The sequence below is a fragment of the Anomaloglossus baeobatrachus genome, chromosome 9 (assembly GCF_048569485.1).
Source record: "Anomaloglossus baeobatrachus isolate aAnoBae1 chromosome 9, aAnoBae1.hap1, whole genome shotgun sequence".
NCBI classification, from domain to species: domain Eukaryota; kingdom Metazoa; phylum Chordata; class Amphibia; order Anura; family Aromobatidae; genus Anomaloglossus; species Anomaloglossus baeobatrachus.
The window spans coordinates 38,779,343-38,806,847 of record NC_134361.1 but is presented as its reverse complement, the minus strand read 5'-3'; the positions used below and the strand labels follow the sequence as shown (position 1 = coordinate 38,806,847).

Below are 27,505 nucleotides of genomic sequence, written 5' to 3'. Positions count from 1 at the left end.
GCCACAGGAACATTGCACCCCAGCCAGAGGTGTGATGTACCATCCTGGGTAAGGAAAGGGGTGAACGCCGGTCCACAGACAAATCTGCACTACACCCATTGTCAGGTACACAGAGGGACCGGGGATAGTGGTAGCTACCCTCCCATGCTGCATGCTGGGAGGGGCCGTAAGTCCCATCCCTTCTCCCATAGAGTGGTAGCTTAGCAACTGGGGAGGTGGGAGGAGCCACCCGAGAGCAGAGTAGACAAGTAAGGTCAAGTTTAGATGGAGTTTGGAGCTGAAATGAGTCGGTCTGCAGGAGGCAGAGGAGGAGGAGTGTGAAGGAGGAGAGCTGAGAGAGAGAGAAAGACAGAAAGTGATGCTTCCTGGTGAAGACCCTGAGGCCCAGATAGGCTCAGGTGACACCACAGCAGAACAGAAAGGATTACAGGGCCACTAAAAGCTTTCAGGCTGGTGGCCTGTTCCACAATAAGATTCGGTGGAGGGATCAAGCTGCACACAGGGGACGGTCCCTAGAAACTGGAGGAGGAAAAGTCATCTCCAAAAGTAAAAACCGAGGTCCAGGGAAAGCTGCAAGCTCCCCGGGCCACAGCCCACTGCAGAACCTCTAGAAAGGGGGTACACGTCCTCCAGACAAGCCCCTGGCCCGGAGGCTGTAGTGGAGGCCGAGCCAGGTTCAGCCAACAAGGGCAAGGCTTGAGAATTCAGCTGAAGAAAGGACACAATAGAAGGGTGTACCGGCTTTTGCCCCCAGATCTACACGGGATCAGCGGAGGTCCCTGACAGTGGGTACCAGCAGTCCAGAGGCTCCAGTGTACACAAGTCAGGAGCTGTGAGTAAAAGCCTTGGAATTGCACCCTCTGGCGTTGCTTCAGTTATTTATCTGCATAGACACTTACAAGCACCAACAGTGTCCCCGGGGTACCGCGCCACCTGTGGGGAGCAGTAACACCATTGCTGCCGTTCCATCACCCCGGAGGCCTCATACAGCAGCGGCGGCTTAATAGCCGCAAACCACAGGTGGCGTCACGAAAACTATAAACTTTAATCACCCCCAACACTGCAGCCATCTTAATTGACCCCACCAGGGTATGGAGCCGGGCCCAGCCACCACTGACGACCCCCCGGACTAGTCCGGCCCGGCACCGGGTGTCCCATAGCCCTGGGGTGGGCGAGTCATCGACCACTGAGGACTCTCAGTTCTTTTAAACCATTTTTTTATCTGGTCCATGAAGAGTCATTCTTATCTCATCAGTCCATACAACCTGTGAACAATCTGTCTTGAGATATTTCTTGGCCCAATCTTGACATTTCATCCTCTGTGTCTTGTTCAGTGCTGGTTACATTTGCACTTTCCTTACCTCGGCAGTGTCTCCGAGCACTGGACACCTTGTACTTTTAGGCCTTCAGGGAGGTTGCAGGATGAATATGACAATTCCGGAGACCCTGTTGACTATTTGCAACAAGCCTTTTGTTGGTTCTGCTGCCTCAATATCTTATCAGTTTGAAGACTGCTGCATCCCTCTGTAACGTTTGTAACAATTCTTGACCTTTTTAGAGTCGGTTAAATCTCTTTTTTGCCCCATTTTGCCCGTGGAAAACAAGCTGCCTAATAATTCTGCACACCTTGATAAAGGGGGTTGTGTCCTTAGGCCAAACCCTCTTCATTACACAAATACACATCACTTGCTTCATCCAATAATCATTCAAGTTTACAAAACGTGAAGTTAGAAAATCTGCCTAAAAATGATGATATGGTCAAAATAGTCACTAAGAATTGTGCACGCAGTATATTTAAAAAATCTCCCCCACCATCTCCACCACCACCAAACTGTCTGTATGCAGTGTTACTGAATGTCATACAATTTAATTGTGGCAAAGTATCATATTTTATTAACTTACTTAAGTGACTTACCAAAATCCTTGGATAAAAGCTCTCCTGCTCCTATGTCTCCCCTGTCACTAAACACGTCACTGCAGTCCACTAAGGCTTCCTTCACGGCATCGTACCCGATCAGTACTATGGTCCGGAGGTTGGAAAGGTAGATGGTGTAGACGGGTCCATATGTCTCACTCAGCTACAGAGATATAAAAAACAAATGTATGATATGAGCAAAAACTGTACAGCACAGATGAGCTCGCAACGCCATTTCTTTGAAGCCCGCACCGCTTACATATTCTTTAATCACTGGGAATGGCTCTTGCATTGCCGGGACACTCGCAGCATCACTCTACTCCTGCCACCTCCATCTGACCCTGCTCCACCGCACTCCCCCACCCCCGGTAAGCTACAACCAGATTAAAAAAATGCACCCCACTTTCTGAAAAATACGCTAATTTATTTATTTATTTATTTTTAATAAAATGGAAAAATGTCTGATTTGTGTTCTTTGTAAATAAATTATGGCTATAAGAGATTTTAAAATCATCTCTTTCTTATTTTATTTATGTGATGCCCTGGCGCCGCCAGGTGGTCACACAGAGTAGGCCCCCGCATAACACCTTCCCTCACAGGGTTACACCTAGCCAACAAAATCCTATTCACCCCCCCAAGGGTAGGAAAGGCACACCAGTGGGCGGGACCAGGCGGATGGAGAACACCCACCCACCTAGGGGTCTAGAGAACCCGGGGCGGTGAAAAAAGGGGAGTTCAAAGCAGTGAGAGTGTTGGTTTTTGTAGTGGAGTGGAATGGAGCAGTAGGAGAGGAGAAACTGAAGCTCAAGTGCAAAGTCAGAGAGCAGAGGCTGGGTTGGAGCAGGGTTGGAGCCCTGGCATATTGGCTAGGTGGCAGACGGTGGTCCATGTCTGTCAGGAGACAGGAAGACGGCAGTCGGAGATCCGAGGTGGACCGGGACAGGGTAGGAGCCCGCCGGTACTGACACCAGAGAACCAACCCAGAAACCGTGCACAGAGGGGGTACTTGGACCCTGAAGCCAGGACCGAAACCAACGGTCTCACTAATTAACCAATTGAGGGCAGGATTATAGATCCTGTCCCAACCAAAGTCCCAAAAGCAGACAACCACCCACCACGGGGAATAGGGCATCCAAGGGTCAGCGTCAGAGGGCAAGGCTCCCAGCAAAAGTACCAGGAGCGGACTCCCGTGTTCCACACCGGGAAGTCCACCACACCAAAACACAGTGCAGTGGAAAGTGACACAGACCATCACCCCGGGTGAGGGACCAGAACACACCCGGCCGCGGCGGCCGGCCACCAGCACCTTGGTTTACCATCGGACTTGTGTTATTCATTAAATCGTGAGTAAGCTAAGACTCCCCGGTCTGACCGGGCGCGCCGGCCCCTGCCATCACCATCCTCAGCACAGAGACACTGGGCCTCGGGGCATCCATTCCTACCCACGGAGGGCTTAACATCCAGCTGCCATCCCATCGCCCCCGGGTGCTTCACAACAGCAGCGGTGGTGCCACACTTCACCACACACCATGGGTGGCGTCACAGAGTGTCTACGGCAATTCCCGTATAAATACGTACCCTTTTATTTGAAGTGTCCGCGTGACCCCTGGGTCCGGAAGATCCCTCGAGCCACACTGCAGATCCGGATCCGAGCAGCCTGGCTGCTGGCACGGGGGTGGCACATTTACATCTTACCCATGGTCTCAATGTTTTGAGTTGGTGTTGTACAGTTAGGTCCAGAAATATTTGGACAGTGACACAATTTTGGCGAGTTGGGCTCTGCATGCCACCACATTGGATTTGAAATGAAACCTCTACAACAGAATTCAAGTGCAGATTGTAACGTTTAATTTGAAGATTTGAACAAAAATATCTGATAGAAATTGTAGGAATTGTACACATTTCTTTACAAACACTCCACATTTTAGGAGGTCAAAAGTAATTGGACAAATAAACCAAACCCAAACAAAATATTTTTATTTTCAATATTTTGTTGCAAATCCTTTGGAGGCAATCACTGCCTTAATTCTGGAACCCATGGACATCACCAAACGCTGGGTTTCCTCCTTCTTAATGCTTTGCCAGGCCTTTACAGCCGCAGCCTTCAGGTCTTGCTTGTTTGTGGGTCTTTCTGTCTTAAGTCTGGATTTGAGCAAGTGAAATGCATGCTCAATTGGGTTAAGATCTGGTGATTGACTTGGCCATTGCAGAATGTTCCACTTTTTTGCACTCATGAACTCCTGGGTAGCTTTGGCTGTATGCTTGGGGTCATTGTCCATCTGTACTATGAAGCGCCGTCCGATCAACTTTGCGGCATTTGGCTGAATCTGGGCTGAAAGTATATCCCGGTACACTTCAGAATTCATCCGGCTACTCTTGTCTGCTGTTATGTCATCAATAAACACAAGTGACCCAGTGCCATTGAAAGCCATGCATGCCCATGCCATCACGTTGCCTCCACCATGTTTTACAGAGGATGTGGTGTGCCTTGGATCATGTGCCGTTCCCCTTCTTCTCCAAACTTTTTTCTTCCCATCATTCTGGTATAGGTTGATCTTTGTCTCATCTGTCCATAGAATACTTTTCCAGAACTGAGCTGGCTTCATGAGGTGTTTTTCAGCAAATTTAACTCTGGCCTGTCTATTTTTGGAATTGATGAATGGTTTGCATCTAGATGTGAACCTTTTGTATTTACTTTCATGGAGTCTTCTCTTTACTGTTGACTTAGAGACAGATACACCTACTTCACTGAGAGTGTTCTGGACTTCAGTTGATGTTGTGAACGGGTTCTTCTTCACCAAAGAAAGTATGCGGCGATCATCCACCACTGTTGTCATCCGTGGACGCCCAGGCCTTTTTGAGTTCCCAAGCTCACCAGTCAATTCCTTTTTTCTCAGAATGTACCCGACTGTTGATTTTGCTACTCCAAGCATGTCTGCTATCTCTCTGATGGATTTTTTCTTTTTTTTTCAGACTCAGGATGTTCTGCTTCACCTCAATTGAGAGTTCCTTAGACCGCATGTTGTCTGGTCACAGCAACAACTTCCAAATGCAAAACCACACACCTGTAATCAACCCCAGACCTTTTAACTACTTCATTGATTACAGGTTAATGAGGGAGACGCCTTCAGAGTTAATTGCAGCCCTTAGAGTCCCTTGTCCAATTACTTTTAGTCCCTTGAAAAAGAGGAGGCTATGCATTACAGAGCTATGATTCCTAAACCCTTTCTCTGATTTGGATGTGAAAACTCTCATATTGCAGCTGGGAGTGTGCACTTTCAGCCCATATTATATATATAATTGTATTTCTGAACATGTTTTTGTAAACAGCTAAAATAACAAAACTTGTGTCACTGTCCAAATATTTCTGGACCTAACTGTATGTCATGTAACTTATAGGTATCATCATATTACCTTTTTAAGTAGTATCAGTTGCAACAGATCAGGACCGCAATGGGGGTATCCAATACCCCTCTATTATCTCTTTTACACTGTGAGTTTGTCAGCAGAGTATAGTTGCTGTTTATGGCATTCTTTATTCAACCAACTGAACAGCAGGAACAGACTGTCATAAATTAACCAATATGACAATGGTTTTGTAGAGTAGGTACATTTCCTTATCCTTCCTTTATCTGTCACTGGTTTACTTTAAATCTACTGTGTAGTTCCCAGGGAATGGGGTACTCGGTCCCGGGCAAGATCTGTATATGGGAATGTCACTCTGGTGGCCTGTCAAGAAAGCCACGGACCCACTTGGGGGGAGGGGCGACATGACCAAGGGGGAGGTAGGGAGTGATGGGTTAATAGGGACAGTGGTATATGCCTAATATGGCTTTGGGGGATGGTTTTAGCCGGGGAGGAAGAGGAGGAGCAGGGAAAGGGTTAGCTGGGAGAGGAAGGAGTTACCTCCTCTTCTGTTTCCGGACGCCGAACGATCTGCACGTGCACCTCCATGGCAGATCTTCAGGAGCTCCAGCGTCTGATTCAGGCAGCGGTCGCAGCGCACGGGCCCCTGGCAGTGCAGACCCACATCAGGGCTGCCGGGGTTAACCCGTCGGCGCTTGCCCCTCGTCCCCCCAGCAGCGGCGGGCGCCAGTCGCGGCCCCCCCGCAGGTATTCCCCGGGCGCGGGGGGGGCGAGGAGGAGATGTAAGAGCCCCTCCAGGGACCCTCCGCAGAGTGCAGCGCAGCAGCAGCGTCTGGCTGCTGCAGAGGCCGGCGGGAGGAATCTTCGTTCCAGCCGCGGCGGTCGGGAGGTGGGAGTGGCCAGCACGGGGCCTGCTTCCGGTCCCGGCCTCCGGGCTGGAGTTACTGAGACTGCAGCGGCTCCAGGCCGGGAGCGCGCTCGGCGCAGGAGAGAGGCCAGCAGATCCCCCTGCAGTCGGCGGGGGGACCGCGGGGCTGCACGTGGCGGTAGGTCCGGCGCCGGGGGGGGGTCTGCGGTGCCTGACCCCGGTGCGGCTGAGAGAAGGAGTGACGGCGGGAGCCCTGCGGCAACCGCCGGGTCACTCAGTACCGCTGTGCAGCCCCCGGATGTGGCAGTCTCCCGTGGGAGCGGGAGGACTCGGCGGATGGAGGCCTGCAATAGCCCAGGAGGGCCAGAGGCGACGACGGCTGAGATCCGGAGCCGGGCGTCTGGTCGTCCGCGCCCAGAGGCCCCTTGCAGTCGGCAGGGGGGCGGGCGCAAGAGGTCGAGGCCCGGGGTGCCGGCGCGGGGGACGGGACGGTCTCCTGGGTTGTCACCCCGGGGCAAGAGATGGAGCGGGGATGACTCTGCCCACGCGGCGGCCCTGTCTGGCGGCCGTGGTGGGGGGGGGTGCTGCGGCGGCGCCCCCCGGATGTCGGATGGAAGATGAGGCCAGCGGCGAGGAGGGGGAAGAGGCTTTCGGTTCGGAGGAGTCGGATGGACGACAGACGGAGGACAGCGAGGCGGCGGTCTCGGGAGACGCCGAGCGGCGGTCGGGTGAGACGGCCGCGGAGGCGGCAGGGGCTGCGCTGGCGGGGGGCTTCGGGGGGGGGGCGGCTGCGGCTACGGCAGCGCCCGCTGGTTTCGCAGTGTGGAGTCAATTGTTGGGGCTGTTGCAGGGGCTGGCGGCGGCTTCGGGAGCGGGGGGGGAGGGGGCCCAGGCGCCGGTGGCGGCGTGGGTGGGTGCAGCCGGTTTAGGGGCCTCGGCGGCGACGGGGGGTGACGGAGCGGGTGCGAGTAGAGGGGGGGGCGAAGGGGGGAGTGAGACGGGGGGGGGAAAGGAGAAGGAAAAGGAGAAGGAAAAGGAGAAGGAAAAGGAGAAGGAGGATGAGGTGGTGCGCTTAGATGATAGGGCTAAAAGCGAAGTTTATGTTTGTTTTGAGGGCCCGCTGGGGGCCCATTTAAAGAAGGAGGTGCGGGAAAAAATTTGGAAAGGGGAATATGTGGAGATATTTTCTCTGCTTCCCCTGGAGAAATTTAATTTGGATAGGGTTAAGCCGAGTGATTCCAAAAAGGAGAAGGACGAGGAGGAAAAGCGCCGTTATAGGCTTATTCCTCGGACTTTTGCCAACTGGCTACAGGCATTTGCGATTTTGGCGAGCGTGGTCGGGGAGAAGGAGCCGGAGCATTGTTCGGCTTTGTTCGGCTACATGGATGCGATAGGGGAGGCTTATCGAGTTTATGGCGGACTGGCGTGGCTGCGCTACGACGAGCAATTTAGGCAGCGGAAGGCATTGCGGCCAGATATGCGTTGGGACCATAAGGATATTTCCTTATGGATGCGATTGATGTCGGCACCGGCTCAGCCCTTTCGGGGGGGCGCCGGGGGTTCGGGGGGGGCCGGGTCCCCGGCAAGTTTCAAGAAAGGTTTGTGTTGGCAGTACAATGAAGGGCAGTGCAGGTTTGGAGCGGCGTGCCGTTTTAAGCACGAATGCTCCGGATGTGGGGGGGGACATAGCTTGTCCAAATGTTTTAAAAAAGGAAAAGGAAAGGCTGGTGATGGGGCTGGTAAGAGGGACGACGCCGGTGAAGGTAGAAGTGATGGTTCCGTTTTTAAATAGGTATCCGGACAAGGAGGCGGCGGCGTTGTTAAGTTCTGGTTTTTCGGATGGTTTTCATATTCCGTCGGTTGTTAATGCATCGGTTCCGCCGTATCGTAATTTGCGTTCCGCTCGGGATCACCCGGAAGTGGTGGATGAGAAGCTGGAAAGGGAGGTGGCTTTGGGCAGGATGGGCGGCCCTTATGTCGCCCCGCCGTGCGGGAATTTGGTGGTGTCACCGTTGGGGGTGGTACCAAAGAAGGAGCGGAATAAATTTCGGCTGATTCATCATTTGTCTTACCCGGAAGGGTTATCGGTGAATGATGGCATTGCGCCGGAGTTGTCGGCGGTATATTATGTGTCGTTCGATAAGGCGTTGGACCTGGTTAGGGCGGCGGGGCGGGGTGCATTGATGGCAAAGGCGGATGTGGAAGCAGCGTTTCGGTTGTTACCGGTTCATCCAGATAGTCAGCATTTGTTGGGTTGCTGGTGGGATGGCAGTTATTATGTTGATCGTTGTTTGCCTATGGGCTGTTCCATTTCGTGTTCGTACTTTGAGGCATTTAGTTCGTTTGTTGAGTGGGTGGTTCGGGACGTGTCCGGGCTTACGTCCATCATTCATTACTTGGATGATTTCCTGTGTGTCGGGCCGGCGGGTTCGATGGTTTGTGCGGGTTTGCTATTTGCGTTGCAAAAAGTTGCGGCCAGTTTCGGGATTCCTTTGGCGCCGGATAAGACGGAAGGCCCGGCGCCGGTGATGTGTTTTCTGGGAATTGAAATTGACACCATTGCTATGGAATGCAGGTTGCCGGCGGAGAAGGTCCGTGATTTGAGGTCCGCAGTGTCAGGGGTAAAAGCGGCGAAGAAGGTGCGGCTTAAGGCGGTGCAGTCTTTGCTTGGAAAATTGAATTTTGCTTGCAGAATTGTGCCAATGGGGAGAGTGTTTGCGAGGCGTTTGGCGACGGCGACGGCCGGGGTACGGTTGCCGGCGCATTTTGTGCGGATCACAAAGGCGATCAGGGACGATTTGGAAGTATGGGATCAATTTTTGCAGCATTTCAACGGCCGGACGCTGGTGATGGAGAGGGTGGCGTCTAACGGGGCGTTGCAGCTGTTTACGGATGCGGCGGGGTCGGCCGGGTTTGGGGCTGTCTTCAGAGGTCATTGGTGTGTCGGGCAGTGGCCACAGGCGTGGCGGGAGAGCGGCTTGGTTAGGAATTTGGCTCTGTTAGAGCTATTCCCCATTGTAGTGGCAGTGGAGCTATGGGGGTCGCACTTTGCCGGAAGGAAAGTGTGTTTTCATTGTGATAACCAGGCGGTGGTGCACGCGATTAACAACTTGTCTGCTAAGTCGGAGCCGGTGGTGGTGTATTTGCGGCATTTAGTGTTGAGATGTCTGCAGTTGAATGTGCAGGTAGTGGCAAGGCACGTTCCGGGTGTTGACAACGAGGTGGCTGATGCTTTGTCTCGTTTTCAGTTCAGCAGGTTTCGGGCGCTGTTGCCGTGGGCGGACGAAGTTGGAGTGGAGTGCCCCGAGGATTTGTGGCATCTGGTGAGGCGGTGATCTCAGACTTGATTCGGAACTCGGTGACCGAGGTGACTTGGTGCCGGTATGCTAAGGTGTGGGCTGAATGGGAGGAGTTGTTGCGTCTGATGTTTGGTGGGGAAAGCGTGGATTACTTGGTGGCTTTGTTGTCATTGGTGAGTACGGATTTTTCAGCCGGGCGATCGGCATCGGCTGTGGCACATCGGGTGTCGGCAGTGGCATTTTGGTTAAAAATGAGAGGGGAGCGTGATGTTTCACAGGATTTTCGGGTTCGTCAGGCTTTGCGGGGCTTTCGCCGTGGCGTACGGGAGAGGGACAAGAGGCGCCCTGTATCGTTTGGTTTGTTGAGACGGATGGTGGGTGGCCTGAGCGGCATTTGTGAGTCTGTGTACGAGACGGTTCTATTTACAACGGCTTTCGGTCTCGCTTTTTATGGGGCGTTCCGGATAGGCGAGCTGGTGAGCCCGTCCAGGGTGACGGGTGGTGGTTTGATGTTTGAGGACGTGCAAGTGAGCAGTAGTCAGGTGGAGTGCCGGATTCGCCGGTCAAAAATGGATCAGCTGGGCCGTGGTAGATTGGTGGTGTTATATGCGGTTCCAGGAGAGGAATTGTGCCCTGTGCGTTTAGTCGAGAGATTTATGGCCGTGAGGGGAGGCTTACCTGGCCCGTTGTTGCGGCATTTGAATGGGTCGTTTTTGTCGAGGTTTCAGTTTGTGGCGGTGCTGCGGCTAAGTCTACGTAACGCGGGGGAGCGCCCGGAGGAATTCGGGTCGCATTCATTCCGAATTGGTGCAGCAACGGAGGCAGCCCGTTGGGGGCTTGGAGATGAGGTGGTAAAGCGTATTGGTAGATGGGAATCTTCTTGTTTTCGGCGGTATGTGAGACCGCAGTTGTTGTAGCATCATGGGACTTTGGTTACGTGCGGAAGGTTTGAGGAAAGGGGTGTTTTTTGATGTGTTGGTGGTTGTGCTGTTATTGGTTTTGATATTTTCGTTTTGTTTTATTTGTTATAGGGAAGTGCCTGATCTGGATCTTGGGGCACTCCTTCGTATTTTGGGGTGCCCGTCGGGCGGAGGTCCGCCCGAATGGTCGACAGCTGGGTTTGGATCGTGCGCAGGCGACTGTTCGATGGATCGGAGTTCGGGGCATGGAGTGGGGCAGGGTGGTCCCGGAATTTCGTTTCCATTGTAAAGTTGAGCGGCCCCCGGATGTGCTGGTATTGCATGTGGGGGGTAATGATCTTGGTGCCAGGGCGTCGCGGGATTTGATCCGAGATATAAAGATTGACTTACTGCAGTTGTGGAAGCGGTATCCTGGTTTGCTGGTCGTATGGTCCGACATAGTGACCAGGTTGGCATGGAGAGGGGCTCGGTCGGTGGAGAAGGTTAATAAGGCCAGGGCCCAGGTGAATAGGGTAGTGGCTAGGTTTGTGACCAGGAATGGTGGGATTGTGGTACGGCACAGGGATTTGGAGCCGGCTGATTGGCGATTTCGGAGGGGTGATGGTGTGCACCTCAACGAGGTCGGTCTGGATTTATGGGCGTTGGGTCTGCAGGATGGTGTGGAGCGTGCTTTTGGTGTGTGGCGGGTCCAGGCCACGTAAGGTGTCACGTGGTCTGTCCTGTGGCGGTGGGGGTAGGTCTGGTCCAGAGGTTTGGAAGTGATTGGTGGCTGGACCGGGAGTCATTGTCTTGGTATGGTGGCTCTCGGTTTCCGGGATGTGGCAGGCACGGGGTTCTGCCAAAGTGTGGGGGTCAATCCGTGGGTGATTGGCACCTCGTCTCTGGGTCGGTGTGTTGCGGCCGGGGACAGGGGGAGTAGTAGTAGTGGACTGGGCCTACCCCGGGGGGTATTGTAAATGTTATTGTCTATTGTTACCGTTATGTGGTTGTTTTGGGTCGCCCGTTGGACGGCGTCCCTAAGGTACTAGTCTGTAAAACAATAGGCAATAAAAAAGGCTGCTGTGGCCATTTGAACCAAGTCGCATGCAGTCCGTGTGTTTAATTTTAGAGGATAAGGGGGTTTGGTTACACAGACATCATGACCGGAGAATCCTCCCTCAGCTGGTCAAGAAAGCCACGGACCCACTTGGGGGGAGGGGCGACATGACCAAGGGGGAGGTAGGGAGTGATGGGTTAATAGGGACAGTGGTATATGCCTAATATGGCTTTGGGGGATGGTTTTAGCCGGGGAGGAAGAGGAGGAGCAGGGAAAGGGTTAGCTGGGAGAGGAAGGAGTTACCTCCTCTTCTGTTTCCGGACGCCGAACGATCCCCGCCCACCCTCCCTTTGTGTTGTCATGTGGGAGATGTTTTTGGGTAGTTGGGATACCTTTTGTCACAGTAGCGGTGGGGGTAGGTCTGGTCCAGAGGTTTGGAAGTGATTGGTGGCTGGACCGGGAGTCATTGTCTTGGTATGGTGGCTCTCGGTTTCCGGGATGTGGCAGGCACGGGGTTCTGCCAAAGTGTGGGGGTCAATCCGTGGGTGATTGGCACCTCGTCTCTGGGTCGGTGTGTTGCGGCCGGGGACAGGGGGAGTAGTAGTAGTGGACTGGGCCTACCCCGGGGGGTATTGTAAATGTTATTGTCTATTGTTACCGTTATGTGGTTGTTTTGGGTCGCCCGTTGGACGGCGTCCCTAAGGTACTAGTCTGTAAAACAATAGGCAATAAAAAAGGCTGCTGTGGCCATTTGAACCAAGTCGCATGCAGTCCGTGTGTTTAATTTTAGAGGATAAGGGGGTTTGGTTACACAGACATCATGACCGGAGAATCCTCCCTCAGCTGGTCATGGGGTCCTTCTCCCATATCACACGATCAACAGAGCGAGCGATGACTGTTCAATCCAATAAGCATTTATTCCAAGCAAATCAAATGGTTCATAACATAATCCACAAAACACAGGGAAATATTAGTTCAAAAATATGACTATAATCCAATAAGCGATAAATAAAATGTCCAGTTTCTCTCTGAGAAGCCACAGCTTCTCCCAGAGGTTCAATCCTTCTTCTTCAAGTTCTCTAAGCAGACTGACTCAATCTCCCAGGTAAGCAGAGAGTTTACAGTAGGTGGATCTCCCGCCCCCTCACCCAACTTAGGAACAAAAGGCCGGCCGGGGAGGAATTAAACCTGCAAATGGGACAATGTACACATAAGCAGTACAAATAAGATAGTGAACCACGCCCAAACATTAACCCACACAAAATGGTATACAATCCACAATATTCCACCATCACAGGCCGTTGCCCGTTTCTGTGCCCTGGGCCCCTTTTGTTAATGGGATGTATTTACAGGGGATGAAAGTTTGTGTCATGTGACGCCACCTGCGGGTTGCGGTTAAGGATGGGAACTGCCGCTGCTAAATGTGGGTACTCCCAGAGCTGATGGTAAATGGCAGCTTTGGTGTTGGGCCCTCCGCAGGTAGGACAGTGTCTGGGAGATGTGAGAGTGCAGAATGATGGAGACAACACCAGGTTGACATTAACAGTCTCTACTCACATGGACCTTCGGTGTGCTGGTTCCGGTCCCAGGAGTATCAGTGTCAATGTAGTGACCCAGGTTGCTCTGTCCCCGACACTCTCTTGTTAGTTGAGTACCCGTAGCTTGAAGCGTTTGGGGGCCCCGACTGTCCCTTTTGGGGTCCAGTCTCCTTCTCCGTACGGCGGGCAGTGCGGACCCTGTGGGGAGGTAAGTGTCTGAACCCCGTTCCTAGTTTACTGCTGATGCCCCTGGATTAATTGGTTCAGTGAAGTCCGTGAAGGTTTCCACACCGTGCAGGTATTTGCCAAGAAGTGTAAAACTTGCTCTTGACCTTGGGCCCTGTGCCCCGTTCGTGCTCCGGTCCCAGCGGTATCTCCGGTACCCGTCCTGGCGACCTCTCTCACGGGCTCCCGGGGTCACCGTTACACGGACCCAGCGCAGGCACGTCCGCTATTTATTTGCATCTGCGTCTTTAAGACGCAAAAACAAACTGCGGGCACAGGACGCTGATTGATCTCGGAAGTACCAGCGGCCGCTTGAACTTCCGGGGTCAGAGGTGTGCTAATGCTCCCTGCTATGTGCTGCGGCCGTACCTAGAAGCAGGGGCACGGTGTGGTGGGCCGCTGTCTGCTGTCCCCGCTGCGCTCCTTACATGCCAGGCACACTAGCAGGAGCAGGAGGCAGCGAGCTGTGCCGGCTCTGCTGTGTGCCGGCTCTGCTGTGTGCCGGCTCTGCTGTGTGCCGGCTCTGCTGTGTGCCGGCATGTACACTGCAGAGGAGCGCAGCAGAGCCGATGACCGCAGCTTCCTGTTTCCGTTCCTATTCAAATGTATTTGCATCTTTCAGACGTAAATACATTTGAACAGCGCGCCGGGACTGGGCCCCGCCCCCGACGTGCAGCAACGTGATGAGATCAGCACCTTGCTGACATCATCACAGTGCTGCCGGCGCCACACTGGGGACATGAGGAAGCGAGCGCTCCATGAAGGAGCTGAAGAGACAGGTGTAATTAATGGGGATGAGTGAGGAGGGGCTGAGGACACAACGGGGAACATTTGTGAAGGAACACAGCTCTGTGACAGGCAGAGAAGGAGCACTGTATTCCGAGGGAGGGGGGGAGGGAGGCAGGAGTGTGTAGGGATGGAGCAGTGTAATTTGTGTGTGTAGGGGGTGATGAGGGCTGTATTGTGTGTGGGGGAGGGGTAATGGAGGGTGCATTGTATTGTGTGTGTGTGTGTGTAGGGGGAGGGGTAATGGGGGGTCTATTGTGTGTGTGTGTGTGTGTGTGTGTAGGGGGAGGGGTAATGGGGGGTGTATTGTGTGTGTGTGTGTGTGGAGGGGTAATGGGGGGTGCATTGTATTGTGTGTGGGGAGGGGTAATGGGGGGTGCATTGTATTGTGTGTGTGGGGAGGGGTAATGGGGGGTGCATTGTATTGTGTGTGTGGGGAGGGGTAATGGGGGGTGCATTGTATTGTGTGTGGGGAGGGGTAATGGGGGGTGCATTGTATTGTGTGTGGGGAGGGGTAATGGGGGGTGCATTGTATTGTGTGTGCGTGTGTGTGTAGGGGTAATGGGGGGTGCATTGTATTGTGTGTGGGGAGAGGGGTAATGGGGGGTGCATTGTATTGTGTGTGGGGAGAGGGGTAATGGGGGGTGCATTGTATTGTGTGTGAGGAGAGGGGTAATGGGGGGTGCATTGTATTGTGTGTGGGGGGAGGGGTAATGGGGGTGCATTGTATTATGTGTGTGTGTGTGGGGAGGGGTAATGGGGGGTGTATTGTGTGTGTGTGTGTGTAGGGGGAGGGGTAATGGGGGGTGTATTGTGTGTGTGTGTGTGGAGGGGTAATGGGGGGTGCATTGTATTGTGTGTGGGGAGGGGTAATGGGGGGTGCATTGTATTGTGTGTGGGGAGGGGTAATGGGGGGTGCATTGTATTGTGTGTGTGGGGAGGGGTAATGGGGGGTGCATTGTATTGTGTGTGTGGGGAGGGGTAATGGGGGGTGCATTGTATTGTGTGTGTGGGGAGGGGTAATGGGGGGTGCATTGTATTGTGTGTGGGGAGGGGTAATGGGGGGTGCATTGTATTGTGTGTGGGGAGGGGTAATGGGGGTTGCATTGTATTGTGTGTGCGTGTGTGTGTAGGGGTAATGGGGGGTGCATTGTATTGTGTGTGGGGAGAGGGGTAATGGGGGGTGCATTGTATTGTGTGTGGGGAGAGGGGTAATGGGGGGTGCATTGTATTGTGTGTGAGGAGAGGGGTAATGGGGGGTGCATTGTATTGTGTGTGGGGGGAGGGGTAATGGGGGTGCATTGTATTATGTGTGTGTGTGTGGGGAGGGGTAATGGGGGGTGTATTGTGTGTGTGTGTGTGGGGAGGGGTAATGGGGGGTGTATTGTGTGTGTGTGTGGGGAGGGGTAATGGGGGGTGCATTGTATTGTGTGTGGGGAGGGGTAATGGGGGGTGCATTGTATTGTGTGTGTAGGGGTAATGGGGGGTGCATTGTATTGTGTGTGTGTGTGTGTGTGTGTGTAGGGGTAATGGGGGGTGCATTGTATTGTGTGTGTGTGTAGGGGTAATGGGGGGTGCATTGTATTTGTGTGTGTGTGTGTGTAGGGGTAATGGGGGGTGCATTGTATTATGTGTGTCTGTGTAGGGGTAATGGGGGGTGCATTGTATTGTGTGTGTGTGTGTGCGCGTGTAGTGGTAATGGGGGGTGTATTGTGTGTGTGTGTGTGTAGGGGTAATGGGGGTTGTATTGTGTGTAGGGGTAATGGGGGGTGCATTGTATTGTGTGTGCGTGTGTGTGTTGGGGTAATGGGGGGTGCATTGTATTGTGTGTGTGTGTAGGGGTAATGGGGGGTGCATTGTATTGTGTGTGCGTGTGTGTGTAGGGGTAATGGGGGGTGCATTGTATTGTGTGTGTGTGTGTGTGTGTGTGTGGGGGGGGGTGATGGGGGGTGCATTGTAGTGTGTGTGTGTGTGTGTGTCAGAGATGTGTGTGTAAGAAGCAGTACTGTGTGTGTATATATGAATTAGAGCAGTCTGTGCGCCCCCCCCCCCCGAACTATATGGGTTCCCCAGAGCGCTATGTCACCCATCGCAGTGATGAGTACACCACCAGAGCTGTTTGCCACTCCAGTAACGTCTATGCCCCCTGCCCCTCCTGTAATGTATATATCGTAGCCCCCAGCCCCTCCTGTGATGTATATACAGCAGTGCTGCCAGTGTGCAGTCATGTGTGTTAGTGACAGCCATCGTGAAACAGCCACATGTCCTGAAGGAGCTGGACGGAAACAAGCGGGAGAGGTGAGTGACGCTGCTGGCGATTTCCCCATATTAATACCTGTAAAGGCTCATGCACACGTAACTGCTGAATATTCTGCAGCGATTTGACAGCACATGTGCGTGTCAAATCGCTGCAGAAACACTGCATAATGGATGTAGTTATTCTGTACAGAAAATCCGATTCCATGCGCTCTGGCTGCTGCCCCCACCATAGACAGAGCGGGAGCTGCATCCATAGCGCACAGAATAATTGACATGCTCATTTTATGAACGCACGGATTTGGGTCAACATTTTAGCACCCAAATCGCTGCGTTCATAAAAGCAATGGGTGCACGTATCATGCACAATCTACATAGATTGTATAGGGGACGCAGGACGCATGCATTTACACTGCAGTGCTATACGCAGCGTAAATGCATGTAATTACGCAACGTGCGCACGAGCCCTAATGCGTCTGTCTGCATGTATGTCAGTGTATATAACTGTGCATATATTTGTCTGTTTATATGTATTTTTCTGAATTTGTCTTCAAATATGTATATACGCATGCCTGTATGTGTATGTGCGTGTCTGTGTGTGGATGGGGCCCACTGAGACTCACCCGGAGGCCACAAAACCCTGGAGCTGGCCCTGGCTGCCTTAACATTGGGATCAATAAAAAATATGTGACAAAAGCGGGCTTTACACGCTACAATATATCTAACGATGTCTCGGCGGGGTCACGTCGTAAGTGACGCACATCCGGCATCGTTAGTGATATTGTAGTGTGTGACAGCTACGTGCGACCCTGATTGTGCGTTAAAACGTTGATTGCATACACGTCGTTCATTTTCTAAAAATTGAACGTCTCTTTGTTCATCGTTCTTGAGGCAGCACACATCGCTCCGTGTGACACCCCGGGAATGATGAACACAGCTTACCTGTGTCCCGCCGGCAATGCGGAAGGAAGGAGGTGGGCGGGATGTCTACGTCCCGCTCATCTCCGCCCCTCCGCTTCTATTGGCCGGCCGCTGTGTGACGTCCCTTTCACTTCAGGAAGTGGATATTCGCCGCCCACAGCGAGGTCATTTGGAAGGTAAGTACGTGTGACGGGGGTTAATCGTTTGTGCGACACGGGCAACAAATTGCCTGTTCCGCACATACGATGGGGGCGTGTGCGATCGCATACGAGATCGAAATGTGTAAAGCAGCCTTAACTCTACTTTCTGTGTGTAAGTGGACAGCTGTGATTTATCCTGGACTGTATCTGTATTGTAGTGCTGTAAATCTGAATGTGGCAGAACAGGATAAGATAAATGTTCATTGGATTTATATCTAAATGCTACGGTTCGTGCTCTACTGTTATGGCTAAAAATGTTAACGTTATGGGGCCCCCACCAGATTTTCTGCCCAGGGGCCCCCACCAACCTTAATCTGGCCCTGGGCGGAGCCGGGCGGTTTTCCCCACCCAGCGAGGAGTTCACAGGCTTGGAGGCGGGAAAAGTGACAGTTCAGTCTTGGAGGTGAAAGTGAGAGAAGTGAACACTTGAGGTGTCTGGAATGGAGCCCAGACACTGACAGCAAGGTTGGCAGATGGTGGTGGCCGTCTGCAGGAGTTGGTGGACCTTCGCAGAGCCGTAAGGACCGGGGTCGGGCGTCGGCCCACCGGTACTTGACCGGGGAACGGAGTGAAGCTAAGCACACAGGCAGGGCCATCGGACCCCGACCAGGCTTGGAGCCGCCGTCAATAGTCAAATCCGAATGTGACAGGAACCCCAGGGGTTTCTGAACTACTAAAGTCCCGATTGAAGGCAACCGTCCACCCAGAGAGGATATACAGCCACCGCCACAGGCTAGAGATCCAAGGGCCAGCGCCTGCGGGCAAAACGGGCTCCTACGGCACCTATACGCCAGGGAGCGGACTACCGGTGGGCAACCACAGGAGTCATGAACATTTTCAAAGGTGCAGGGAAAGACAGCCACCATCAGCCTTCTGGGGAGAGCACAACAACAACACTGCAGCCGGCTGCGGGACCCGTCCATCCGGCCGTTTTGGTTTACCAACGACTCTGTCAGTGATTGTCTGAGTGAGTACACCAGTGCCGTCCGGCACAGCGCCCGCGCAGTCCCCCCCACCCCAGCCATCTGGCCTCCCCGTTACACCATCAGGCCCCGGGATCACCAACCCCTGCCCACGGAGGGGACCACATCTCAGCTGCACCCTACCATCTCTCCCGGGATCCCCGTTACCAGCAGCGGTGGTGCCCTTATCACCACGACCCGTGGGTGGCGTCACGAACAATCTCCCTAAACATACCATCCCCATTTCACTCACGGGTGAGGAGCGCTGCTCGAGTCCCTGGGTCCAGTCCACCGCTCGAGCCACCGAGCAGCAGCAGCAGAAGCCCCGGACCCGAGCGTGGCTAGCGCGTCCCCTCCGCCCGCGACAATAGCTTCAAGGGCGCTACACATGTCCACCCTTCTAGTGCAGGGGAAAGGTTGCTGGGACTTGTGGTGTGGGGCACTTACTTGCAGGCCTGAAGCCAGGGCTGGTTTTATCTTTGGGACCCTTGCCGTCAAACACCACACACTGACACATATCTTCTTAACCAACAATTCTTTACGGAACAGATTTTCACAAAGTCTCTCATCATGCGGTGGGCACACTTCTCCTCAGTTACAAGGGGAATACATGTCACTTTATAAAGTTATTTGGACATCTGCTCCGGTTCTCCACCGTGGTCCCCATAAGCAACCGGAGCCATTCTTAATTTGCCGGCCAGCCACTTCCCTGGTACTTGGGCCTCCAAGCCCCTCATTCCCTCTGATTCAGATATTCCTTAGAGGTCCCATTGTCCCACCCACATAGCTATAAGCTATGACGGGATCCTTAGGGATAGCACTCCTCTGGTTCCAGTTTGTCATGACCTACTCCTGCCGTGGGAGCCCACTGACCTTCAGCCGAAAGGGGGGGTTCTCTGGTTATCTGCCAGGGGGTGACCATCATCCAGACCATCCGGACTTCACCCTCTTGGGACGTGGTTAGTGTCGCGGGCGGAGGAGGGGACGCTGCGCTCACCCACTGCTCGGCTCCAGCTGCTGCTGCTGCTCGCTCGGTCAGTGGCTCGAGCGGTGGGCCGGATCCCGGGGACTCGAGCGGCGCTCCTCGCCCGTGAGTGAAAGGGGGGGTGGTTTGGTTCAGGGATATTGTCTGTGACGCCACCCACGGTTGTGGTGAGGTTGTGACACCACCGCTGCTCTGGACGGGGATCCCGGGAGGGGTGACAGGGAGCAGCTTGGATGTTGTTTTCTCCCCTCCGTGGGTAGGGGGGTTGGTTGTCCCGGGGCCCGGGGAGGGAGGGATGGCAGGCGGGTTACGGGGCCTGGTGAGGTGCAGGGTCGCGGGGGTAGCGCTGTGCCGCACGGCACGGTGGTACTCACTCAGCCAATGACGAATGCAAAGTCTCCGGTAAAACAAACGGCTGGATGGACGGGTCCCACAGACGGCTGCGGTAGCTCTCCCGGTAGGTTGGTGGTGACTGCCTTTCCCTGCACCTGTGTTGTGTTCACGGTCCCCGGTCCATACGGTTCACTCCAATCAGCCTCTCCTGCAGACGGTCACCACCGTCTGCCAATCTTGCTGTATGTGCCCGGGCCACGCACCCGGACACGGTCAGTCTCCTCTACTACCATTTCACTCTCCAAAACTGATCTGACTTCTCTTCCTTTTTCCCGCCTCCAGGACTGTGAACTCCTCGGTGGGCGGGGCCAACCGCCTGGCCCACCCCCTGGGGCCATCAGCCCCTGGAGGGAGGCAACAAGGATTTGTGTTTGACCTAGATGTGCCTAGCCGGGGTGTGGGGTGTGTTGTTGCAGTACCTGTGACGTCCTGGCTTGTCCAGGGCGCCACATTAGCACAGCCCAACTCTCACCAGGGCCGCAAGTGTCTAGTACTGGGATTTGACCCAGAGGATCAGTCTAATTGTAGTTATTGGGGTCTTTTCTCATCACACTCCTCACAGATGTGGCTTATATCTCTCCCACAGGGACTCTCCTGTCTCTTTCTCTCTGCTCACCATTTTTGTGCCCTCCTCTCCTCCCACACTAACCCTTTTCTGCCTAGCAGGTACCAGGTAAGTGGCTTTGCACAGGGTTTCCACCTAGTGGCTGCACAAACATTTCACCAATACATTGCATAGCATCATAATCCACAGAATATATACAGTATATACAACAGGTTTGCAGGTCTCGTGCCGACGGGCTGCTCGGTCCCCGGATCCACAGTGGCTCAAGGGGTCTCCAGATTTGAGGCAGGATCGCGCAGCTACCCCAGAATAAAAAGGGGGGAATGTTTTGGGTGGTGAATGGGATAATGTTCGTGACGCCACCCACGGTGTGTGGTAACGTGAGGGACCACCGCTGCCATTTATGGGGGAGCACGGGGACGATGGTGAGGCAGCTCAAGATCTTAACCCCTCCATGGGCAGGGGGAGTGGTGTCCCGGGATTCAGTGATGGATGGAGTGGGGAACCTGTCGGGTGTAAAGGGATATCGGGTACTCACACAGTCCAAAGTCACTGACGCTGACAACAGGTAAACCAAACTCTTGGAATGCTCTGTCTCCATTGGTCGAGCACGCTGGGTCCGTGCCCCTTTGGTGTTGCTGGTTGGTCTGAAGCCTTGTCCCTTGGCACTGTGTGTACTTTGTATGGATCCCTTTTGCCTAAGACTACTCGGGTCCCGCTCACCTGCGTGGCTAGCAGGGTGAGCTTGCTCTCCGGGTTCACGCTTGGGATTTTCTCGATGGTTGTGGGAAGTCCTATCCCCCTCGTTGCGCTAGTACCCCCGATTCTGGAGCGGGTGAGGAACGGTTCCTGAAGACTCCGTTCCCATTGGGTGAATTACTGGGCTGCGTGAAGCTTCTTCCCAGCCTAGGGTATCCCGTCGTGCCCTGGCCCCTGCCCGGTTGTAGCACAAGGCAGCCGGCCTGCTCTCTGTAGCAGCACCATGCCCCCTGTCACTACCCCCTGCGACCGGGGTTCCAGCTCCTTCTGGCCAGGCCAACGTCTGGCACCTGGGAAGGGTACAGGAGCCCAGTTCCACAGCGTGACCTGTCCTGTCACCGCTGTCTCACTGCTCAACTACTACTCAACTGACATCTCTGCTCTCCCTCTTCCATCCCTCCATATGGGTGACCCTATTCCTCTCAGGCCGCCCAATGGGTGTTTGGTGGGTGTGGTGCAGAGTGTTCCTAAGGATTTAGGTATACCTGTTGGTAGCAACACCAAATTGACAGGACCCGTAACCAAGGATGAGCAGGTACCATGCAGAAGGGCAGATTGCACGGCACCCTTGTGACGACCTGATAGGCCAGGGCGTCACAGTCTGGGGTGGGCCGAGCCCTACACCCCCTTAGACATGGCCTTTTTCAAGCTATAGAAAAACACAGACATGCATGTATCTTTTTCTATGGCCTGATAAAGGCCCTGCATGGCTGAAATGTTGTGATTTTTCTGCACTAATAAAGTTACTGAAGCAGAACGTCTGGTTCCTGGATTTCTCTGTACTCTACCATCAGTTCCACAACAAAGTTCCTGTAGGAATCACTATATATCCAGTTCCGTATAAAGACTAAGATTACTAATAAGTGCACTTACCTTAATTAATGATTGTGGCATTTCTGAGGTGCTGATCTGAAAGAGATTTCCTAAGACAGGCAGAGGTGTAGGTCCTGGGGGCAAGTTCTTCTGTTTGACCCGACCCCACCATTTAATGAGATAGATGAGAAGAGTGACCCCAGTGGCCAGGAGAAGCGTAGCTCCGACATTCAGAGCCATCCCGAGCCCCGGTGACTACAGCTCGGTCTGTACTGTGTCCTGTGTATGTATATTAAGGCAGGAACAGGAAAGCATTCCTACATGTAATCAGTGAGAACAGGCTGGGCGAGTGTAAAGTTCAGTTACAGGCAGCTGCATTATACAATACGTGTACTCTCGATGCTTACTAAGTGGGCAGTCTCAGCTTGGCGTGATGTCAGGGTTGTTTTTGGTGAGCAGAATCATTTGGCGTCAATCACGAAAGAGAGCTGATTCTTTTGGATGCCAAACGTATTCACCTTAAACATGAATTCACAAGCATTATCAAAAAAGTGCTCCATACTATGCTGTGAAAATCGGGGGTGTTGATTTTCATAGGAATTTTACCCCCAGTGAGAGTCAATGAGAGACTGATTTATCTTAACTCCGAAATATCATATCATTGTGTGAACCGCTTGCGCCAATCTTTGACAATAATAGACAATACTACCGTGTTGGGTGAAAAAAGTGGCCACAGCTTTATGAACCATTTCTTTAAAACGTTCTTAGTTTTCCATATATATTTAATCCTTATCACCTTGATTCTACCAATTTCCAAACCATGCCTGGTCACTGCGTAAGACAGTGAGCATGTATTCTCAGGGTCAACATTCCGCCACAGGAGGGTGTCAAAACACCTCTTCAACAACCTGACGACCGCCACCCAACTCAACCAAGGGACTTTCACTACCATCATATAAACCGGACAAGAAGATACAGTCATATGAAAAAGTCTGGGCACCCCTATTAATGGTAACCTTTTTTCTTTATAACAATTTGGGTTTTTGCAGCAGCTATTTCAGTGTCATATATCTAATAACTGATGGACTGAGTAATATTTCTGGATTGAAATGAGGTTTATTGTACTAACAGAAAATGTGCAATCCGCATTTAAACAAAATTTGACTGGTGCAAAAGTATGGGCACCTCAATATAAAAGTGACATTAATATTTTGTAGATCTTCCTTTTACAAAAATCACAGCCTCTAGTCGCTTCCTGTAGCTTTTAATGAGTTCCTGGATCCTGGATGAAGGTATATTTGACCATTCCTGTTTACAAAACAATTCCAGTTAAGTTTGATGGTCGCTGAGCATGGACAGCCGCTTCACATCATCCCACAGATGTTCAATGATATTCAGGTCTGGGGACTGGGATGGCCATTCCAGAACATTGTAATTGTTCCTCTGCATGAATGCCTGAGTAGATTTGGAGCGGTGTTTTGGATCATTGTCTTGCTGAAATATCCATCCCCTGCGTAACTTCAACTTCGTCACTGATTCTTGCACATTATTGTCAAGAATCTGCTGATACTGAGTTGAATCCATGCGACCCTCAACTTTAACAAGATTCCCGGTGCCGGCATTGGCCACACAGCCCCAAAGCATGATGGAACCTCCACCAAATTTTGCTGTCGGTAGCAAGTGCTTTTCTTGGAATGCCGTGTTTTTTTGCCTCCATGCATAACGCCTTTTTGTATGACCAAACAACTCAATCTTTGTTTCATCAGTCCACAGGACCTTCTTCCAAAATGAAACTGGCTTGTCCAAATGTGCTTTTGCATACCTCAGGCGACTCTGTTTGTGGCGTGCTTGTAGAAACGGCTTCTTTCGCATCACTCTCCCATACAGCTTCTCCTTGTGCAACGTGCGCTGTATTGTTGACTGATGCACATTGACACCAACTGCAGCAAGATGATGCTACAGGTCTTTGGAGGTGGTCTGTGGATTGTCTTTTACTGTTCTCACCATTCTTCTTCTCTGCGTTTCTGATATTTTTTTGGCCTGCCACTTCTGGGCTTAACAAGAACTGTACCTGTGTTCTTCCATTTCCTTACTATGTTCCTCACAGTGGAACCTGACAGTTTAAATCTCTGAGACAACTTTTTGTATCCTTCCCCTGAACAACTATGTTGAATAATCTTTGTTTTCAGATCATTTGAGAGTTGTTTTGAGGAGCCCATGATGCCACTCTTCATAGGAGATTCAAATAGGAGAACAACTTGCAAGTGGCCACCTTAAATACCTTTTCTCATGATTGGATACACCTGCCTATGAAGTTCAAAGCTCAATGAGGTTACAAAACCAATTTAGTGCTTTAGTAAGTCAGTAAAAAGTAGTTAGGAGTGTCAAATCAAGAAATTGATAAGGGTGCCCATACTTTTGCACCGGTCAAATTTTGTTTCAATGCGGATTGCACATTTTCTGTTAGTACAATAAACCTCATTTCAATCCAGAAATATTACTCAGTCCATCAGTTATTAGATATATGAAACTGAAATAGCTGCTGCAAAAACCCAAATTGTTATAAAGAAAAAAGGTTAACATTAATAGGGGTGCCCAAACCTTTTCATATGACTGTATTATTGCCTGTATCATTCAAGGAACCCCATGTCACGTCCGCTCCTGCAATTTTTGCTTCGGTCACCAGGCGCCGCCGTATTCCCACCATGGACTGTGCTGGTGATAGGAGAGAAGTCGGTGCCAGTGGCTCTGGTTGGCGCAGGCTCTTCTCATCCACTAAGTTGGGTTTCCTTTGGACCTGCAGTACCACTAGCTGACTGTAGGTGGTGTGTGTCTTCCAGCTGAAGTTACCACCATTCAGCTACAGCCAATGGGAAGACACCACATCCTTCTAATCCCCCTTCTTGTCTGCTGGTCACTGCCAGAGATAGTCTTGTATTCCTGCTATCGTCTGGTTCCTGTTCTGTTCCCTGTGTTTTCACCTTTGTCTGCTCATTGACTACTCTCCTGGCTGCCATTTTTGTACTTCGCTTCCATCCCCGGTTTCGACCTCTACCTGATTTTCCTTACTATGCCTATGCCTGCCGATTTTGTCCCTTTTTGTACCACCTGGGTTGGACCCTGCCTGACGACCACTCTTTCCTGGATTGCAGCCTACCATAGGTAGTGATCTCCTGGACCTTGTATAATTCCAAATTCCTGTACAGGGGTTAAAGGGTTTCCGGGTTCTTGAGATCTTGCCATCTTGGTGGCTAGCCCTAGTCTGTCCATGATAGTCATCCTGAGTCTGTGGTCAAGGGCAAACATTATACCCCATCAGCCAACAGCAAATTAGCATTGTCTCTTTGTGCATACAAAGTCAAATTGCAACACCACTTAAGCTGGGTTTACACGCTGCAACATCGCAAAGGACATCGCTGTAACGTCACCGGTTTGGTGACGCAATAGCGACCTCCCTAAGTCTCTGCTAAGTCTCTGGTGAGCGTTCAAACAGGCAAACCTGGCCAACAACTCAACAGCGATCCGGACCTGCAGAGCGACCTAGGGGACGTTGATAAGCAGCCTTTTGAAAGGGAAGTTGCTAACAAAGTTGCTGAAAAGGCTTCACACACTGAAACTTCATGCTGCACAGCGGGAAACAAAGGACCTAGGAATGGTCCTGAACGATTTGTAACGATTACAACTTCACAGCAGGGGCCAGGTCGCTGATAGGATTCACACACTGCAACATCGCAAACAACATCGCTATTGCGTCACAAAACCGGTGACGTTACAGCGATGTCGTTTGAGATGTTGCAGTGTGTAAACCCAGCTTTACAGTGCCTACAAGTAGTCTTCAACCCCCTGCAGATTTAGCAGGTTTGATAAGATGCAAATAAGTTAGAGCCTGCAAACTTCAAACAAGAGCAGGATTTATTAACAGATGCATAAATCTTACAAACCAACAAGTTATGTTGCTCAGTTAAATTTTAATACATTTTCAACATAAAAGTGTGGGTCAATTATTATTCAACCCCTAGGTTTAATATTTTGTGGAATAACCCTTGTTTGCAATTACAGCTAATAATCGTCTTTTATAAGACCTGATCAGGTCGGCACAGGTCTCTGGAGTTATCTTGGCCCACTCCTCCATGCAGATCTTCTCCAAGTTATCTAGGTTCTTTGGGTGTCTCATGTGGACTTTAATCTTGAGCTCCTTCCACAAGTTTTCAATTGGGTTAAGGTCAGGAGACTGACTAGGCCACTGCAACACCTTGATGTTTTCACTCTTGAACCAGGCCTTGGTTTTCTTGGCTGTGTGCTTTGGGTCGTTGTCTTGTTGGAAGATGAAATGATGACGACCCATCTTAAGATCCTTGATGGAGGAGCGTAGGTTCTTGGCCAAAATATCCAGGTAGGCCGTGCTATCCATCTTCCCATGGATGCGGACCAGATGGCCAGGCCCCTTGGCTGAGAAACAGCCCCACAGCATGATGCTGCCACCACCATGCTTGACAGTAGGGATGGTATTCTTGGGGTCTTATGCAGTGCCATCCAGTCTCCAAACGTCACGTGTGTGGTTGGCACCAAAGATCTCGATCTTGGTCTTATCAGACCAGAGAACCTTGAACCAGTATGTCTCAGAGTCCTCCAAGTGATCATGAGCAAACTGTAGATGAGCCTTGACATGACGCTTTGAAAGTAAAGGTACCTTACGGGCTCGTCTGGAACAGAGACCATTGCGGTGGAGTACGTTACTTATGGTATTGACTGAAACCAATGTCCCCACTGCCATGAGATCTTCCCGGAGCTCCTTCCTTGTTGTCCTTGGGTTAGCCTTGACTCTTCGGACAAGCCTGGCCTCGGCATGGGTGGAAACTTTCAAAGGCTGTCCAGGCCGTGGAAGGCTAACAGTAGTTCCATAAGCCTTCCACTTCCGGATGATGCTCCCAACAGTGGAGACAGGTAGGCCCAACTCCTTGGAAAGGGTTTTCCACCCCTTGCAAGCCTTGTGACCCTCCACGATCTTGTCTCTGATGGCCTTGGAATGCTCCTTTGTCTTTCCCATGTTGACCAAGTATGAGTGCTGTTCACAAGTTTGGGGAGGGTCTTAATTAGTCAGAAAAGGCTGGAAAAAGAGATAATTAATCCAAACATGTGAAGCTCATTGTTCTTTGTGCCTGAAATACTTCTTCATACTTTAGGGGAACCAAACAGAATTCTTGTGGTTTGAGGGGTTGAATAATAAATGACCCTTTGAATAAACTTTTCACAATTTAAAAAAAAAATAAAAAAAGAAATAACATTCTTTTTTGCTGCAGTGCATTTCACACTTCCAGGCTGATCTACAGTCCAAATGTCACAATGCCAAGTTAATTCCGAATGTGTAAACCTGCTAAATCTGCAGGGGGTTGAATACTACTTGTAGGCACTGTATAACATATGAAAACTTTGAACTATTCCAAACCTGCCTTATTTCTAGCTCCGTCCTCTCCGAAATTTCTGTGGAACTATTTCTGACCAAAATGAAACACATTACTGCTCATTAATGCTGAACAAATCTGGACAGCTTCAGAGCAGCTCTTTCAAGCTCTATAGCAAACAACTTGTAAGCGCTGCAATCATTTTTTAGGAGACCAGAAATCTCTGACTGCATGGAAGGTCGGTAAAATAGGCAACAAACAGTAAACAATATTGAAAATAGAGAACATTTTTAAGA

General features: G+C 51.7%; 1 protein-coding gene across 1 annotated transcript in view; it reads right to left on the bottom strand.

Moving 5' to 3' along the window:
* LOC142251068 (cytochrome P450 2C23-like) overlaps nt 1-22,145 on the bottom strand; it is a 45,017-nt gene extending 22,872 nt beyond the window's left edge. Inside the window, exons 1-2 of the mRNA XM_075323570.1 lie at nt 21,868-22,145; nt 1,916-2,078 (exon numbers count right to left, since the gene is read on the bottom strand). Coding sequence (XP_075179685.1) covers nt 1,916-2,078; nt 21,868-22,047 — 343 coding nt within the window. The 5' untranslated portion in view covers nt 22,048-22,145. The remainder of the gene's footprint in view (nt 1-1,915; nt 2,079-21,867) is intronic.
* Between the last annotated feature and the right edge of the window lie 5,360 nt (nt 22,146-27,505).